This window comes from Hemitrygon akajei, unplaced genomic scaffold (genome assembly GCF_048418815.1).
Source record: "Hemitrygon akajei unplaced genomic scaffold, sHemAka1.3 Scf000064, whole genome shotgun sequence".
Taxonomy (NCBI): domain Eukaryota; kingdom Metazoa; phylum Chordata; class Chondrichthyes; order Myliobatiformes; family Dasyatidae; genus Hemitrygon; species Hemitrygon akajei.
The window spans coordinates 731660-751535 of record NW_027331950.1 but is presented as its reverse complement, the minus strand read 5'-3'; the positions used below and the strand labels follow the sequence as shown (position 1 = coordinate 751535).

At 46.9% G+C, this 19876-nt stretch overlaps 2 protein-coding genes across 2 annotated transcripts in view; one reads left to right on the top strand and one right to left on the bottom strand.

Moving 5' to 3' along the window:
* Nucleotides 1-8417, bottom strand: part of LOC140721914 (nuclear factor 7, brain-like) — a 39611-nt gene extending 31194 nt beyond the window's left edge. Inside the window, exons 1-6 of the mRNA XM_073036737.1 lie at nt 8386-8417; nt 7638-7854; nt 6852-6947; nt 6205-6438; nt 3089-3111; nt 2896-3014 (exon numbers count right to left, since the gene is read on the bottom strand). Of these exons, the coding sequence (XP_072892838.1) occupies nt 2896-3014; nt 3089-3111; nt 6205-6438; nt 6852-6947; nt 7638-7854; nt 8386-8417 (721 nt within the window). The remainder of the gene's footprint in view (nt 1-2895; nt 3015-3088; nt 3112-6204; nt 6439-6851; nt 6948-7637; nt 7855-8385) is intronic.
* On the top strand, nt 8416-15751 carry LOC140721913 (uncharacterized). The gene is made up of 5 exons (XM_073036736.1): nt 8416-8572; nt 8689-8784; nt 10411-10524; nt 14634-15291; nt 15367-15751. The coding sequence occupies exons 1-5, from the start codon at nt 8416-8418 to the stop codon at nt 15749-15751; spliced, it is 1410 nt and encodes a 469-aa protein (XP_072892837.1).
* The last annotated feature ends 4125 nt before the right edge of the window (nt 15752-19876 follow it).

Below are 19876 nucleotides of genomic sequence, written 5' to 3'. Positions count from 1 at the left end.
CCATCCTGCTGCCTTCCTCCTTACTAAAGAGTAGAGTGACATTTGCAATTTTCCAGTCCTCTGGCACCAATGATTTTTGAAAGACCATTTCAAATGTCTCCACAATGTCGACCGCTACTTTCAGAACACTGGGGTGCAGTTCATCTGGTCTGGGTGACTTATGTACCTTTAAGTCTTTCAGATTTTTGAGTACCTTCTTCCTTGTAACAGTAACTGCACTCACTTCTCTTCCCTCACACTCTTCACCATCTGACACAGTGCCAGTGTCTTCCACAGTGAAGACTGATGCAAAATACTCATTTAATTCATCTGTCCTCTCCTTGTCCCCCGTTAGTATATATCCGGGCGATTCTATAGCGATCCATTCTCATCTCTATTTTTTACAATACGAAACACAATTTGATTTTGTTTGCTAGCTTGTTTTACAAAGGCAGGAGTGTAAAAAGGGCCTGAAGAATCATTGGAGATAGAATCGCCCCAACCACAAACTGTACCAGTTGCTACCATACGGTACCGCAGCATAAAAGCCAGGAGCAACAGGCTCCGGGACAGCTTCTTCAACCAGGCCAGCAGACTGATTAACTCGTGCTGAGACAACTGTATTTCTATGTTATATTGACCAGCATGTTATACATATAATTCATCATAAATTACTATAATTTGCTCTTTGCACATTTAGGTAGACATGTAACCTATAGGTTTTTACTCCGTGTATATGAAGGATGAAAGTAATAAAGTGAATTCAACTCAATTCAATTTCCTCTCTGTAGTTCCTGTCTACAGATAGTTCCTCTCTGTAGGTATTTAAAAGCTTTCCAATCTTCTGTCTTCCTATTAATTTTTGTTTTGTTGTATGCCCTCTCTTTTGCCTTTACATTAGCTTGTCTTCCCTTGTTGACCACGGTTTTACTATTTTACCATTCGAGTATTTATTTATTTTTGTAGTACATCTATCCTTCACCTTCCTCATTTTCCCAGAAACTGACACCATTTCTGCTCTGCTCTCATCCCTGCCAGCATCTCCTTCCAATTTGCTTTGGCCAACTCCTCTCTCAGACCACTGTAATTTCCTTTATTCCAGTGAAATACTACAACGTCAGACTTTACTTTCTCCTTATCAAATTTCAAATTGAACTCTGTCATATTGTGAGCACTGCCTTCTAATGGTTATTTTACCTTAAGTTTCTTAATCACCTCCGGTTCAACACATAACACCCAATCCAGTAGAGCTGATTTCCTAGTCAGCTCAGGAACAAACTGCTCTAAAAAGCCATCTCTTAGGCATTAAACAAATTCACTCTCTTGAGATCCATTACCAACCTGATTTTCCCAATTCACCTGCATGTTCAAATCTCCCATGACTAACATAACATTTGTCCTTCTGACATGCCTTTTCTATTTCCAGTTGTAACCTGTGGTCCACATCCCAGCTCCTGTTGGGGTGACTGTATATAACTGCCATCAGGGTCCTTTTACATTTGTAGTTTCATAACTCAACCCACAAGGATTCAACATCTTCATACCTTATGTCACAAATTTCTACTGATTTACCTGCAGAACCATGTCACCCCCTCTGCCTACTTTCCGATACCACCGATACATTGTGTAACCTTGGTCATTCAGCTCCCAACTGCAACCGTCCTTCAGTCACGATTCAGCGATGGCTACAACATCACACCCGACAATCTGTAACCTTATTTTTTATACTCCATGCATTGAGATCTAACACTTTGAGTTCTGTATTTGCTACCCTTTTTGATTCTGTGTCACTAATGCACTGATACTCACCCTGCTGACTGCAATTCTGTACTCGCATCTGTCCGCCCTATCTGACAGTCTGACTGCACGCTATCTTTGTATTTTTACCATCAGTCCTATCCAGAGTCCCTTCACTCTAGTTCCCACCCCACTGCCACATTAGTTGAAACCCTCACTAACAGCTCTATCGAACGTCTCTCACAGAATATTGTTACCCCTCGGGTTCAGGTGCAACCCGTCACTTTTGAACAGGTCATACTTCCCCCAGAAGAGATCCCAATGATCCAAGAGGCTGAAGCTCTGCCCCCTGCACCAGCTCTCAGCCACACATTTATCTGCCAAAACGTCCTGTTCCTACCCACACCAGCACGTGGTCCAGGCAACATAACAGAAATTACAGCCCTGGAGGTACTGCTTCTCAGCTTTCTACTGAGCTCTCTAAATTCTATCTTCAGGACCAATTTGCTTTTACTTCCTGTGTCAATGGTACCAATATGTACCAAGATATCTGGCTGTTTTCTCTTCCTCTCGGAAATGCTGTGGACACGATCCGAGACATCCCTGACCCTGGCACCTGGGAGGCAACATACCATTCGGGTGTCCCGTTCACGTCCATAGATTCTTCTGTCTGCTCCCCTGATGATTGAGTCCCCTGTCACTACAGCTCCCCACTTCGCCATCTAACATCAGTGAGAGTTGCGGGTTCAGGAGGGGTGGGGTGAAGACCTGTGTCAGTCAGAGTCTGCACTCACAGGGCACAAAGGACTTGTGTATTTTCCTGACAATCCCGGTCACCACACTGATACCCGCTTTTATTCCCTACAATATCATCGTCAGTATTAAATTCCCAGCTCCTGTGGTAGGATTCAAATGCATGTCTTGGCGGGTTGTGCAGAGTGCCTGGGATCAGGACACAGTGGTTCATCTGCCAGTCCTGTGTATTGGTTGTATTGTGACCCTGTGCTGGTGTGTTCAGGGGTCTGACATCTCCAGCTGACCATGTGACAGTGATGCCTCTTAGTTGGTGGGGTTGATATGAAATAAACTTCAGTTCCCCTTCAGTCCATTATCACAGCCAATCCTTGCTTCAAGTTGGAACTTAATTGAACAAGGAGAAATGAGCCTTTGTAGTTTTACCTCGGTTAATGGCATCAAGTGTTTCTCTCAGCACTGTGTTCAACAAATAGAGGTGATCGAATTTTTCAACCGGTAGGGCCTCATCTGTCACTGACAATGCCTGGACATCATCATTAATCCTGTAAATATTAAACTGCTGGTTATAAACTGAAACTTTGAACTACACAGGTTTTTACTAAAGAGTATGTCCTACCTCCTGTTCCAATGAGCTTCCTCCTGAAATAAATCAAACACAAATCTGATTAGACTTGGACTTATTGTCCACACCCTGAATTTCATCCAAATCATTACAGGGTGTTGAAAATTCCCAATCTCGCAGTCACTCACACACACGGACAATACAGAACCACGGGGTAAATTACAGGGAAAGTTTCTGAATGTCAGACCATTACTGAGAGGATGAAACTTACAGGGAAGACAGGACAGGTTGTGGATTTTCATCTGGATACGATATCAGGGTGATAAGATGTAGGAATTTATGATCAGTGATGGCTTTATTTGTGAGTGGGAGGGAGGGGGATGTACCACTCTTTACGGGAAGTATTGTGGGAGATGAAATTCCAGATGGATATTAATAAATCCCATAAGAAACTTAGTGGAGGAACTCGCTGCCACAGGAGTGGTTGAAGCGGAACAGAAGAGATTGAATGTAATGGGACAACTGGATAAACACGTGAGGGACCATCGAGTTCGGGGCTCTGTTGCTGGGTGTGGTGAGCAGGTGGGAGGAGAATTCTGAAGCAGGAAAGTTGATAGAAGATGATGGACCAAATGGCCTGTTTCTGATGGAGACCGGACGAGATGTACCCCAGGCCAATGTGGGAAGAGATTGTTTCTAATGGAGACCGGACGAGATGTACCCCAGGCCACTGTGGGAGGAGATTGTTTCTGATGGAGACCGGACGAGATGTACCCCAGGCCACTGTGGGAGGAGATTGTTTCTGATGGAGACCGGACGAGATGTACCCCAGGCCACTGTGGGAGGAGATTGTTTCTGATGGAGACCGGACGAGATGTACCCCAGGCCACTGTGGGAGGAGATTGTTTCTGATGGAGACCGGACGAGATGTACCCCAGGCCACTGTGGGAGGAGATTGTTTCTGATGGAGACGGGACGAGATGTACCCCAGGCCACTGTGGGAGGAGATTGTTTCTGATGGAGACCGGATGAGATGTACCCCAGGCCACTGTGAGAGGAGATTGTTTCTGATGGAGACCGGACGAGATGTACCCCAGGCCACTGTGGGAGGAGATTGTTTCTGATGGAGACCGGACGAGATGTACCCCAGGCCACTGTGGGAGGAGACTGTTTCTGATGGAGACCGGACGAGATGTACCCCAGGCCACTGTGGGAGGAGATTGTTTCTGATGGAGACCGGACGAGATGTACCCCAGGCCACTGTGGGAGGAGATTGTTTCTGATGGAGACCGGACGAGATGTACCCCAGGCCACTGTGGGAGGAGATTGTTTCTGATGGAGACCGGACGAGATGTACCCCAGGCCACTGTGGGAGGAGATGTACCCCAGGCCACTGTGGGAGGAGATTGTTTCCGATGGAGACCGGACGAGATGTATCCCAGGCCACTGTGGGAGGAGATTGTTTCTGATGGAGACCGGACGAGATGTACCCCAGGCCACTGTGGGAGGAGATTGTTTCTGATGGAGACCGGACGAGATGTACCCCAGGCCACTGTGGGAGGAGATGTACCCCAGGCCACTGTGGGAGGAGATTGTTTCCGATGGAGACCGGACGAGATGTATCCCAGGCCACTGTAGGAGGAGATTGTTTCTGATGGAGACCGGACGAGATGTACCCCAGGCCACCGTGGGAGGAGAATGTTTCTGATGGAGACCAGACGAGATGTACCCCAGGCCACTGTGGGAGGAGATTGTTTCCGATGGAGACCGGACGAGATGTACCCCAGGCCACTGTGGGAGGAGATTGTTTCTGATGGAGACCGGACGAGATGTACCCCAGGCCACCGTGGGAGGAGATTGTTTCTGATGGAGACCGGACGAGATGTACCCCAGGCCACTGTGGGAGGAGATTGCTGAGCCTCTGGTGATTATCTTTGCATCATCAATAGGGACCAGAGGTTCCAGTGGATTGGAGGGATGCAGAGGTCATTCCCTTATTGAAGAAAGGGAGGAGAGATAGCCCAGAAAATTATAGACCAGTGAGTGTTACTTCAGTGGTTGGTAAGTGATGGAGAAGATCCTGAGAGGCAGGAGTTATGAACATTTGGAGAGGCATAATATGATCAGGTATAGTCAGCATGGCTTTGTCAAAGGCAGGTCGTTCCTTATGACCCTGATTGAATTTTTTGAGGATGTGACAGAACACATTGATGAACGTAGAACAGTAGATGTAGAGTATATGGATTTCAGCAAGGGATCCAAGGGGACACTGATTTATTCAACCAGAATTGGCTTGTCCACAGAAGACAAAGTGTGGTTGTAGACAGGTCATATTCTGCATGGAGGTTGGTGACCAGTGGTGTGCCTCAGGGCTCTGTTGTGGGACCCCTTCTCTTTGTGATTATTATAAATGCCCTGGATGAGGAAATGGAGGGATGCGTGAGTAAATTTGCTGATGACACAAATGCTTGGGATGTTGTGGATAGTGTGGAGGGTTGTCAGAGTTTACAGCAGGACATCGATAGGATGAAAACTGGGCTGAGAAGTGGCAGTTTGGAGTTCAACCCAGGTAAGTGTGAGGTGGTTCATTTTGGTAGGTCAAATATGATGGCAGAATATGGTATTAATGGTAAGACTCTTGGCAGTGTGGAGGATCAGTTGTCTGGTGAAAAACAGTTTACTGCCATTTGTAAATGCTGTGTCTAGGAGCGATGCATCTGTTTTCTGTCTTTAATTGCCCAGTCTGCATTGTGTTCTGTGTTACGTGATTGTGATGGTAACTAGTCACGTGTGTGGGGGTGTGGTAATAGTGAAGGGAATAAGTTACGTATTCATGCTTTGTTCTGGGCAGTTTTGATCTGAGGACGGACGGATATCATATCGTTTGTTAACCGCTTAGTTGCTGATTAATTTACGATTAATTACGCTGAAATTTCATTGCTTCACGATAGTATGTTGCAGATAAAGGATCGAATACAAATCTTCGACATTTTGGAAGGTCATTATTCGTGTGATTGACGTGTGCGTCATACAGGTCGAACAATCTGTGTGAGGTCACCAGCAGCGGCAATTGATTTGTTAGAATTGGCCGCTGTGCTGTATTTATTTCAAATATACCACTGTTCATTTAGTGCCCTTTGACAGAAACAAATTGAAATGTAATCCCTCACCTTGAGAAATATCACACCGTCTTTTTGATCCATCTGTTCCTTTAACTTAGTGATTTCCTCCTGAATAACCCTTATATTCTCTTGGAGAGCTAGAAGATTTTTCTCCATTGTGTCGAGAATCCTCTTCTCTTCTTCCCTGAGATCCCTGAGTAAGCTCTGCTCTTTCTCAGTGATAATCTGGCGCAGTTCAGCAAACTGGGATGTGATGTAGGTCTGAATGCTGGGTGACTGTTTCTGTCAAATGAAAGTGAAGATTAATTTACTGTATTGCTGTGTGTATTTCCTGATGACATTAAGGAGACCATTTGGTCCGTTAATGTCCATGCTAGCTCTGAAACATTCCCATCAACCCCATTCACTGATGTTTTCCTGAAACCTATTCTCCCCATTGACCCATTTACTCCCACCTGATTCACACACACCCTCCCCATCTTTACAGGGTTAACGGTAATTAGCCATTCATCCGGCATGTCATTGGGATGTGTCCGAGTCTCTCGTGGTCACAGGGAGAGCATGCAAACTCCACACTGACAGCAACAGAGGTCAGGATCAAACCCAGGTCACTGGAGCTGCGATACTCGGCTATTCTGCATTAAAGGGAGCAAAACTCGACTGTAATATCAGAAATTCTGCTCAGGAAGCCTCACCCGAACTCCGGAAATCTTCTCTTTCTGTTGCTGCTCCTTTTTCTGGAAGTCTGATTTCTTTTTTGTGAGAGAGTTTAAGGAAGATTTTATCTGATCCTGGAAGTCAGAGGGCGAAGGAAATAGAAACAAAGATGCATCAAAAGAAACAGGTGATCAAACCCGATTATCACACAAAATGCCGGAGGAACTCAGTGAGTCAGGCAGCATCTATTCAGGGGAAATAAACAGCCGGTGTTTCGGGATGAGACCCTTCATTGGGCCTGGGAAGGAATGGGACAGCAGCCAGAATAAAAAGGTTGGGGATGAGAACCAGCTGACAGGTGACGGGTGAGACAATGTGAGGGGGAACGTGGGGGAGAGTGATGAAGTGAGAAGCTGAGAGGGGACAGGTGGAAGAGGTAAAGGGCTGGAGAAGAAGGAATCTAGTACGAGAGGACAATTGACCATGGAAGAAACGGGAGGAACTGGGATGTTTGCGGCTCTGAATGGTGACGAGGGAGGAGGTTAGGAGTCAGGTGTATCACTTGTCCCGCTTGCAGGTGTCAGTGCCAGGAGGGAGATCAGTGGGGAGGAGAAGTGGATCAGGGCGATACAGGACGTGGACCGCGATCCGTACAGAGAGCGGAGAGTTGCGGGGTGCGGAGGTGGGCTGTGGGACGGAGAAATGCTAGAATCCCGTTGGAAATGGCGGAAGTTGCAGAGAGTGATTTGTTTGTTTTGGAGGCTCATGTGATATTATGTAGGACAAGAAAAGATGGGTTAAGTATCAAATTAACGTTAGATTACCTTGTAGATTTTAACAGCTTCTTTAATCGGCTTGAAGTGGTGCTCCCTGTGTTCCTGCGCATCTCTACAGATCAGACAGATCAGTGTCTTGTCCGTTTCACAAAACAGCTTCAGTTCTTCCTCATGTTCCTCGCAGTGACGTTTACTTTCCTTCCCTTTCGGGTTCAGGTTTAGATTTCGACCTTTTTCAGCCAGATTTGCTAAGGCCCGATTCACCCTGAGGGTGCGGTCAGCAAACACCTCTCTACATTCCGGGCAGGAGTTTCTCTCCTCCCTTTCCCAACACTGTGTGATACAAGAGCGACAGAAGTTGTGTCCACACTCCAGTATAACCGGATCGGTGAAGAAATCCAGGCAGACGGGACAAATTGTCTCCTCGGTCCAACTCTCGGCCGGTCCTTTCGAAGCCATGTTAACTCCCAGCACTTCCTGATTCAGAATGCCTTCACTTTCGGGGAGCTGCTGATCTCCTGCAGTACCGCGATTGTCCACTACACGCGCTGCAGACTCAGGGAATGAACATTATGCTGCTCTTTGTGGGAAGGAATTGTTGTATCTGTATCAGGGAAGGATCAGAAACAGATTAAGCAGGTCAGAACAGAATGAAAACTCAGCCATGGACTGCCTAAGCCTGGCTACGAAAGGAGGAGTGTTGGGGTTGGGGCTAGCAAACTTGCTTTGATTCTGAGAACAAACTGTGACTGACATCTCTGGCTCCCGGCAGCAGCCCGACCTCAGACAGACTCACAGCCAATCAGAGAACAGCGCTGGAACAAGCATGCTCTCATTGGCGGAGCGTGTCAGTGGGCGGGACGCCGAGCGCTCAGAATGGAACCGGAAGCGACTGGACCCGGTGAGAAGTTGGAGATCGGGAGCGGCACTTCGGGTAAAGTCTGCAACACCGGCCGGGGTCTTAATTCCTTCAGGTGGCAAAGGTGAGGAGACTGGGTGAGATTCCGTGAGATATTTCAGCAACACGGAGGGTGCCTGGTCTTTCCCCGCCGTGGATCGGAGCTGTCTCCCAGACCCGTCCCCTGTTGCTGGGAGACAGGAGATGCCCCGCATTGGCTGCCGATGGATCTCCGGAACTCTCACCGCATTTCTGTGGAATCCGACAGGCTGAAGCCCAAAGGGAAAGACTGCACAGGTAAATTTGTGATTTAGGAAATAAACATGATCGGTGTGGCCATTCAGCCCCTTGTGCCTACTCTGCCCTTCATTCAGCGCCACTTTCCCGCAGTGTTTCCGTCACCACTGTGGCCCTAAATTTGCCTTTTGAACTTAGAAACCTTGTGGAGAAAATTCCAAAAATTCACTGCACTCTGGGTGGGGAAATTCCTGTGAGACTGTCTCAGTCAGACCACCTCTTATTTCTCTACTTTTGAGACAGTCCCAGCCTGTGTAATATCTCAGTGGACACAGCCAACCCCACCCCATCAGTCAATGTGGGAAACCTTCTCTTCATTCCCTGCATCCCACAGGCTGACTCCGGGAGGGAGACCAGACCTGTGCACAGTGTTCCTTGTCCGCTCTCACCAGGACCCCATGTACAGTATCGTCAGCATCAATGACAGAATGAATGGCTTCCCGCTTGCAGAACAGGGGGAGCATCTCACTGTGGTGTGAACTTGCTGATGTATCTTCAGGCTGGATGACTGAGTAGTTCCCCTCCCTCACACAGAGCAGGTGAACGGCCTCTCCCCACGGTGAACTCACTGGCGTGTCTGTGGGTAGGCTGTGAGTGAATCCCTTCCCACACTGAGAGAAGGAGAATGATATCTCACTGCGATAAATTCTCTGGCAATTCAGAAAGGTGAATAAGATGATGAGGGATAGAGGCTTTTTTCCAAGACTGAAACGGCTCACAGGAGGGGGCATAGTTTTAAGGTGCTTGGAGGTCGGTACGAGGGGGATATCAGAGGTAAGTTTTTCACACAGAGTGGTGGGTGTGTGGAATACACTGCGAAGGTGGGAGAGGTGGATACAATAGGGTATTTCAAGAGACTCTCAGATGGATACATGGAGCTAGGATGAGTAGAGGGCGATGTGGTAGGGAAATTCTAGGCAGTTTCTCAGTCAGATTGCATGATCTGCACAACATTCTGGGATGAAGGGCGTGTAATGAAATGTAGATTTCTATGTTTCTGTATGAACTCCTCACCTTCTAACAAGGCAAGGATCAGGCATCCAGAGTGACCATCGAATTCTCTGACTGTATTCCTGTCTGCATGAGAATGGTCTTCAATCAACCTGTGACTTGGCTCAGTTTGTTCTTTGGTATCATTTCAGTTCTGGTCATGTCCCACAACACTGCAAAGAGCACTTGTTACTACATGTCTGATCCTGGAGATTTTCTAATTCCTTGGATTCCCTCCCCCCAGCTGATTGACAGTGATGAACCCATTGATGGCAATGGCAATGACATGAAAGTAGTGATTCTCATTGGACTGTGGCACTTTTGTGATGTGAAACCCATAACTCAGTTGGCATCGAGGACAAAGCTGTTTTGTATCCTTCTTTACCCAGAGAGAACTAAATCTGACGGAAGGATTTTTTTTTTGCCATACAGCGCTAAATGACAATTTAATTGATTGGAAGGTAGACTTTTCATCCGAGATTAACTAGGAAATACATTTTTGTTCTGAATTACTAATCCTTGCATGTATTCAGCTGGACCTCGGCAGTGTTTGAGAGAGACATTCGCTCACATTTCCTCTGACTGTACCGGGACAACGCTGGCAGAGTCAAGCATGGCTGCCTCTTTACCCAAAAGGCCGCACGAGCGAGAAACCTGTCTGTCAGCCACCGAACGATCGAGCGATGCGCATGCGCCGCAGAAATGGCGACGGCTCCAGCGCTCGTCAGCTGAAAGCTCCCCGGGGCCCGGGTATGGATCGTGGGGCTGAGGAAGAGGGAACGGATCGGGGCTGTCCTGGGGTCCAGGACCAGTGCGGCAGGATCTCACAGTAATAGCCCTTCAATCGCGTTTCAGACACCGGAGATTAATTCCCACCCGGAGATCCCTCCTACCTGCAGCCGGTCCTTGTGAGCCGCTCGTCTACTGAGCGCATGCGCGATAGTTCGGACCTACTCAGACCTCTGCGCATGCGTATGTGAGCAAACAGGAGAAAATCTGCAGATGCGGAAATCCAAAGCAACAGACGGGAAATGCTGGAGGAAAATCAGAGGGGCCGGCAGCAACTATGGAGAGGAGAGAACAGTCGGCGTTTCAAACCGAAACCCTTCTTCAGGACTGGAAAGGAAGGGAAGGAGTAAGAATCTGGGAGAAGGTGAGGTGATAGGGTAAACAGGGAGACGGGGAGGAGTGAAGAGCTGAGAAGTTGATTGGTGAGAGTGATAAAGGGGTGGAGAATTATTATTATTAAATACTATTAATCCCGTGCCACACTTCAAAGAGAATAACTACTGCCTTCCCCTTCATAGAAATGTAGAAAGCCGGCAGCACAATACAGGCCCTTCGGCCCCCACCGCTGTGACGAACTTGTCCATACCTTAGCATTTACCTATTAGCCCTCTATTTTTCTAACCTCCATGTACCTATCCAGGAGTCTGTGAAACGTCCCTATCGTATCCGCTTCCACCAACGTCGCCAGCAGCCCATTCCACACACTCGTCACTTTCTGTGTAAAAAAACATGTTCATTGGCATTTCCTCGAGTTCATCACTGTCAATCAGTTGGGAGAGGGGATCTGAGTAAACAGAACATCTCCAGGATCATACATGGAGTAACAGGGGCTCTTCGTAATGCTGTGGAACATGACCAGAACTTGAAATAGTACTAAAGGACACAGACAAGTTGAGCCAAGTCACAGATTGATTGAAGGCAGAAATAGCCTATCCTCATACAGAGAGGTATACAGTCAGAGAATTTGATGGTCAGTCAGGATGTCTGATGCGTGCCTTGTTAGAAGATGAGGACCTCAAATATAAACATAGAAGTCTACAAAATATTACAGGTCCTTCAGCCCGCAGTAACAGGTAACCTATTCTAGTAACTGCCTCAAATTTCCATACTGTATAGCCGCCTATTTTTTCTAAGCTCCGTGTACATATCTAAGAGTCTCTTAAAAGACCTGTTGTATCCACCTTTCCCACCATTGCCAGCAGTGCATTCCACGCACCGACCACTGTCTGTGTGAAAAACTTACCTCTGACATCCCCCTTCTACCTACTTCCAAGCACCTTAAAACTATGCCACCTTATGTTAGTCAATTCAGCCCTAGGAAAAAGCCTCTGGCTATCCACACAATCAATACCTCTCATCACTTTTTACACGTCTGTAAGGTCACCTCTCATTTTCTGTCGCTCCAAAGTTCACTTAAGCCATTCTCATAAAGCGTGTTCTCCAATTCATTCATCATGCTTGTAAATCTCCTCTACACACTGTCTATAGTATCCACATCCTTCCTGTAATCAGGTGACCAGAACTGAGCTAAACACCGTACTCCAAGTGGCATCTCACTAATGTCTGTAACATTACCTCACAGCTCATGAACTCAGTCCCGTGGTTGATGGCCGACACACCATACGCCTTCTTAACAACAATGTCAAACTGCATTGCAGCTTTGAGTGTGCTATTGACATGGACCCCAAGTTCTCACTGATCCTGTTCACTGCCAAGAGTTCTAACATAATATTATATTCTCTCTTCAAATTTGACCTACCAAAATGAATCACTTCACACTTATCTCTGTTGAACTCCATCTGGCACTTCTCATCCCAATTCTGCATCCAATTAATGCCGTGCTGTAGCCTCTTACAACTATTCACAACATCCTCAACTTCTGTGCCATCAGCAGACTTACTAATCAACCGTTCTACTTCCTCATCAAGGTCATTTATAGAAATTTCAAAGAAGAGGGCCCCAGAACAGATGACTGCAGAACAACACTGGTCACCGTCCTCCTTGCAGAATATGAACCATGTACAACTACCCTTTCATAATTCCGGATCCACACAGCAAGTTCTCCTTGGATCCATGCCCCATTATTTTCTGATTGAGCCTCACATGGGGAATCTTATCAAAAGTCTTACTGAAAGCCATGTACACTACATTCAATGTTCTACCTTCATCATTGTGTTTTGTTTTTGTATGTATGACCTGTCCTTGACAAAGCCATGCTGACTACCCCTAATCAGATTATGACTCTCCAAATGCTCATAAATCCTGCCTGCTGTCAGGATCTTTTCCAACAACTTGTCCACCACTGAAGTAAGACACACTGGTCTATAATTTCCTGGGTTATCTCTACTCCCTTTCTTGAACAAAGGAACAATGTCGTCCAGTGCTCTAGTACTTCTCCTATCCCCGTTGATGATGCAAAGATCATCGCCAGAGGCTCAGCAAGCTCCTCCCTCACTTCCCACAGTAGCCTGGGGTATATCTCAACTAGAGTTGAATGGGATAAAATTGTTATGCCAAAGGTCACAGCTCAACATGTAAAATTATGAAAGGGATAGATAAAATAGAGGCAGGGAAGTTGTTCCCACTGGCAGGTTAGACTAGAACTAGAGGACATCACCTCAAGATTCAGGGCATTTGGGATGGAGATGAGGAGGAACTGTTTTTCCCTGAAGTTGATGAATGTGTGCATTTCTCTGCCCAATGAAGTAGTGGAGCTTACCTCAGTAAGTATATTTCAGACAAGGCTGGATGGATTTTTGCATAGTACGGGAATTAAGGGTTATGGGGTAAAGGCAGGTAGGTGGAGATGAATCCATGGTCTTATTAAATGGCGGAGCAGGCTCGATGGGCCGGATAGCCGACTCCTGCTCCTATTTCTTATGTTCTCACCACAGACTAAAATCTCTCCTGAAATACTGTCCTTCACCCATTGATGTATTTTGCAAATATTCCTACAGTTTTAAAATGACCGAACACTTGTGTACGGGAATCTTAAACACAGTAACATGTCAGTTTTGCTGTCTCTGTACAGATATTTAAGGAGTGACTAAATATTTTCTCTGCAGCAACAACAACAACAACACAACTGTTTTCGATTATTGGAGATGAAGAATTATCTCTTCCCAGCTGGAAATGTGTTTTGTGTTTGAAATGAAGTTTTCTGTTGTAACTCAGTGAAATGCACTGGAACCGGGGTGCTGAGAACACACCAGCATTTGTTCACTGGAGATCAGTTCTTCAACTGCATTGATTGAACAAGGGTTTCAAACGTCTGACTTTCTGAATTGCCAGAGAATTGATCGCAGTGAGATAACATTCTCCTTCTCTCAGTGTGGGAAGGGATTCACTCACAGCCTACCCGCAGACACGCCAGTGAGTTCACCGTGGAGAGAGGCCGTTCACCTGCTCTGTGTGAGGGAGGGAAACTACTCAGTCATCCAGCCTGAAGATACATCAGCAAGTTCACACCAGAGTGAGATGCTCCACCTGTTCTGACTGCAGGAAGCAATTCATTCTGTCATCGATGCGAAAGATATATCCAAAAATTCACCAGTGAGGAGACGTTTCTCAGAGTGTGGGAAGGCACTGACACAATCAACCACACTACAGAGACACCAGCAGGTTCACACGGTGCCATGGCCTTTCCCCACCTCTGAATGGCAAAACAGAATCATTTAGTCATCTCAACTGAATGAACGTCACCAGTTCACACTGAGAAGATGCCGTTCACCTGCTCAGACTGTGGGAACGAGTTCACTTCGTCATCTCAACTGAATGAACGTCACCAGTTCACACTGGGGAGAGGCCGTTCACCTGCTCAGACTGTGGGAAGGAGTTCACTTCGTCATCTCAACTGAATGAACGTCACCAGTTCACACTGGGGAGAGGCCGTTCACCTGCTCAGACTGTGGGAACGAGTTCACTTCGTCATCTCAACTGAATGAACGTCACCAGTTCACACTGGGGAGAGGCCGTTCACCTGCTCAGACTGTGGGAAGGAGTTCACTTCGTCATCTCAACTGAATGAACGTCACCAGTTCACACTGGGGAGAGGCCGTTCACCTGCTCAGACTGTGGGAAGGAGTTCATTTCGTCATCTCAACTGAAGGTACATCGGCGAGTTCACACTGAGAAGATACCGTTCACCTGCTCAGACTGTGGGAACGAGTTCACTTCGCCATCTCAACTGAAGGTACATCGGCGGGTTCACACTGGGGAGAGGCCGTTCACCTGCTCAGACTTTGGGAAGGAGTTCACTCGGTCCTTTAACCTACTGAGACACCAGCTGGTTCACACTGGGGAGAAACCATTCATGTGTTCTGACTGTGGGATGGAATTTATTCGATCATCTCAACTAAAGAAACATCAGCGAATTCACATTGGGGAGAAACAGTTGCCGTGTTCTGAATGTGGAAAGGAGTTCAATCGGTCAAACCAACTGAAGGCACATCAGCAAGTTCACACTGGGGCGAGTCCATTCACCTGCTCTGAATGTGGGAAAGGATTCACATATTCATCCAAACTACAGAGACACCAGCTGGTTCATACTGGGGAGAAACCGTTCACCTGCTCACTTTGTGAGAAGGGATTCACTCGGTCATCTCAACTGAAGGAACATCAGCGAATTCACACTGGGGAGAAACCGTTCACTTGCTCAGACTGTGGGAAGGAATTCATTCGTTTAACTCAACTGACCGTACATCAGCGAGTTCACACTGGTGAGAAACCGTTCAGCTGCTCTGAATGTGGGAAGAGATTCATTTGGTCGTTTCAGCTAAAGAAACATCATCAAGTTCACACTAGGCAGAAACTGTTCACTTGCTCTGAATGTGGAACGGGATTCAATCAGTCAAACCAACTGAAGGCATATCAGCAAGTTCACACTGGGGAGAGTCCGTTCACCTGCTCTGAATGTGGGAAGGGATTCACATATTCATCCAAACTGCAGAGACACCAGCTGGTTCACACTGGAGAGAAACCGTTCACTTGCTCAGTCTGTGGGAAGGGATTCACTCGGTCATCTGACATGAAAATACATCAGCGAGTTCACACTGGGGTGAGGCCATTCACCTGCTCAGACTGTGGAAAGCCATTCACTCGGTCATCTGAACTGAACACACATCAGTGCTTTCACATTGGGGAGAAACCATTTATCTGCTCAGACTGTTCGCTGGGTCATCAGACTTAAAAATGCATCTGCGTGTTCACACTGGGGAGAGGCCGTTCACCTGCTCCGAATGTGGGAAGGAATTCACTCATTCATCCACCCTACAGAGACACCGGCTGGTTCACACTGGGGAGAGGCCATTCACCTGCTCAGACTGTGGGAAGGAATTCACTCATTCATCCAACCTACAGAGACACCGGCTGGTTCACACTGGGGAGAGGTCATTCACCTGCTCTGAATGTGGGAAGGGATTCACTCAGTCATCCAACCTTCTGTCACACCAGCGAATCCACAGTGGGGAGAGGCCGTTCACTTGCTCTGTATGTGGGAAAGGATTCACTCACTCATCCACCCTACAGAGACACCGGCTGGTTCACACTGGAGAGAGGCCATTCACCTGCTCTGAATGTAGGAAGGGATTCACTCGGTCATCCAAACTACAGAGACACCAGTTAGTTCACACTGAGGAGAAATCATTTACCACATTAGACTGTGGGAAGGGATTCACTTAGTCATTTGACTGGAAGCTACATCAGACAGGTCACACCGGGGACAGACCGTTAGAAAATAAGACCATAAGATATAGGAGCAGAAGTAGGCCATTCAGCCCATCGAATCTGCTCCGCCATTCCATCATGAGCTAATCCAATTCTTCCAGTCATCCCCACTCCCCTGCCTCCTCCCCATACCCTTTGATGCCCTCACTAATCAATAACCTATCTATCTCTGCCTGAAATGGACCCAGTGATTTGGCCTCCACAGCTGCCTGTGGCAAAGAATTCTGCAGATCCAGCACTCTGTGTCCGTTCTCTGTCATCTCCGTTCTCAGAGGACACCCCTCTATTCTGATGCTCTGTTCCCTGGTCGTAGACTCTTCCACCACTGGAAGCATCCTTTCCACATCCACTCTATCAAGCCCTTCCACAGTTTGATAAGTTTCAATGAGTTCATCCCTAATTCCTCTGCTGATACAAGCTCAGGCCGATTAAACGCCTTCATAGGACAATCCATTCAATCCTGGAATATTTTTTGTGAACCTACAGTGAACCTTCTCCAGTTTCAGCACATCCTTTCTAAGATAAGCGGCCCAAACCTGTACTCCAAGTGAGGCCTCACCAGTGATTACCAACTTTACAAATTACATCCTTGCTTATATATTGTAGATCTCTTGAAATGAATGTTAACGTTGCATTTGCCTTCCAGAACCACAGATTTAACCTGCAAATTAGCTGTTAGGGAATCCTGAACATGGACTCCCCGTGTCCCTTTGCACCTCAGTTGTTTGGTATTTTCTGTCCATTTAGAAGAAAAAGTCAACTTCTTCTGTCAAAGTGCATGAACACACACTTCCCAGCACTGTATTCCATCTGCTGTTTCTTAACCCATTCTCCAATCTGTCTAAGCCTCCCTACATAAAACTACCTGCCCCTCCTCATGTCTTCATGCCCTATCCAAAGCTTGTAACAAAGCCAACAATTCCATCTTCCAAATTATTGGAATATAATGTAAAAAGCACCAGTCCAAGCACAGACCCTGAGTGACACCAAACTGAAATGGTTCCCATTATCCCCACACTTTGCCTCCTACCAATCAGCCACGGTTCCATCCGTGCTGGAGTCTCCCCTGTAATACCATGGGCACACAGCTTGTTAAGCAGCCTCACGTGCAGCACCTTGTCAAAGGCCTTCTGAAAATCCAAGCGTACAACATAAACCGATTTTTATTTATCTGTCCTTCGGGTTGCTTTTTCAATGAATTCCACCAAGAGTTTCAGTTGTGGAAACAATTCTCCTTTGCCTATTCTGCTTGTTACTTCTTCAAAGAATGCCAACAGATTTGTCAGGCAAGATTGTCCCTTGTGGAAACATTGCTGACTTTGGCCTGCGGTCAGTGGTCGAGGATTAAAGTCAAGTCAAGTCGCTTTTTATTGTCATTTTGACCATAAACTGCTGGGACAGTACACAGTAAAAAAGAAACAATGTTCTCCCAGGACCATGGTGCTACATGAAACAACACGAAACTACACTAGACTATGTGAGCCAACTCAAGGCTAAACTGGACTACGCAAAGCAACACAAAAACTACACTAGACTACAGACCTACACAGGACTGCATAAAGTGCACAAAACAGTGCAAGGCTGCACAATAATTAATTTAAAATAATTAATTGAAAAACAAGACAATAGGCACAGTAGAGGACAAATTTCAAGATAATAATAATTATGTAAATGTCAGTCTAGACTCTGGGTATTAAGGAGTCTGATGACTTGGGGAAGAAACTGTTGCACAGTCTGGATGTGAGAGCCCGAATGTTTCGGTACCTTTTGCCAGATGGCAGGAGGTAGAAGGGTTTGTATGAGGGGTGCGTGGGATCCTTCACAATGCTGTTAGCTTTGCGGCTGCAGTGTGTGGTGTAAATGTCTGTAATGACGGGAAGAGAGACTCCGATGATCTCAGCTGGCCTCACAATCTGCTGCAGAGTCTTACGATCCGAGACGGTGCAACTCCCGAACCAAGCAGTGATGGTTCCGACTCAGGATGTGCTCAGGATGCTCTCGATATATCCTCTGTAAAATGTGGTGAGGATGGGTGGTGGGAGATAAACTTTTCTCAGCCTTTGCAGAAAGTAGAGACGCTGCTGGGCTTTCTTTGCTATGGAGCTGGTGTTGAGGGACCAAGTGAGATTATCCACCAGGCGAACACCAGGAAATTTGGTACTCTTAACGATCTGAACGGAGGAGCCGTCGATGTTCAGCGGGGAGTGGTCACTCCGTGCTCTCCTGAAGTCAACAACCATCTCTTTTAAAGGCAGCAGCTTGCTGCATTTTTTTGTTGGAGCTTTGAGCTGTGGTCAATCAGCATTTGTATTTAATCAGAAAGAAGAACTGAAAGTTGGGCAGGAGCAAGTGGAGCGGTCAGTGTCAGAGTGAATAGAGTCGGAGTGGAGATTTTGAAGCTTTAGCTGTCAGTGATGATGGCCTTCAGTCAGAGAAGGTATAATTAAGCCGAAGGTAAATTTTCCTCAGGGAGAACAGTAGAGATTATAGGTGGTGTAGTGGAAAACCCCTCTTGAGGGATGTAAGGAGGCAGGGACACCTCCAGTGTCCCTGATCATTACACCTTCAAGAAGTGGATCCGGCTACAACTTCTAACAATCTGCATTAAAGAGGCTGGAACCGGATGAACACCAGATCATTCTGGAGGCTTCAGGGGTGATAGATGGGATGTATAGAGAGGTAGTTGCACCCACAGTGCAGGACACAGGCAATTGGGTGACAGCCAGGGAAAGGAAAGGAGTTAAACAGCCACTCAGAGTACCCCTGTGGTCATCCCCTCAACAACTGTGGTATCATTCTGGATATTGTTACAGGCGGGGTGGGGAGGGACCCAGCAGAGGAAAGTCACAGCCGTTGGGTCCCTCACTCTCTAACTCAGAAGGGAAGAGGGGGGAAGAGTCGGGCTGTGTGATAGACGATTCATTAGTTAAGGAAACAGACTGGATTCTGTGGGTGAGAACGAGATTTCGGGATGGTATGTTGCCCCCTGTGTGCCAGTGTCCGGGACATCTCTGGTCGAGTGTTCAGCATTCTTAAGGAAGTTCAAGGGAAGCTCATCCAGGCTGGTGATCTCAGGGTTGCCACCTGTGCCACAAAGCAGAAACAGGAAGATTGTACAGTTTAACACGTGGCTGAGGAGCTGGTGCATGAGGGAAGGGATACGATTTTCAGATTATTTGAGCTAGCGAGGATTGTGGTTTGTACAGGACTGTGTTAGGGGAAAGTGGACAGGCAGATCTCACACACAAACACATGCAGTGAAGTGTGAGGGAGGAGAGTGAGAAGAGAAAATGGGGATGATGAGAATGGAGTTAGGGCTCCTTCACAAAGTCCAAGACTGACTCATAAACTCATAAACTCAAAGACAGGATAAGAACAAAAGGGAGAACTGCCAAGGAGGATGGCCGAGAAATATAGAGACACAGATTGTGGTGAGTGCTTGGAATGGGCTGCCGGCGGCCGTGGTGGAGGAGGAAACGACAGGGTATTTTAAGAGACTCCTGGATGGGAATGTGGAGCTTAGAAAAATAGAGGGCTATGGGTAAGCCTGGGCAGTTCTAAGGTAAGGACGTGTTCGGCACTGCTTTGT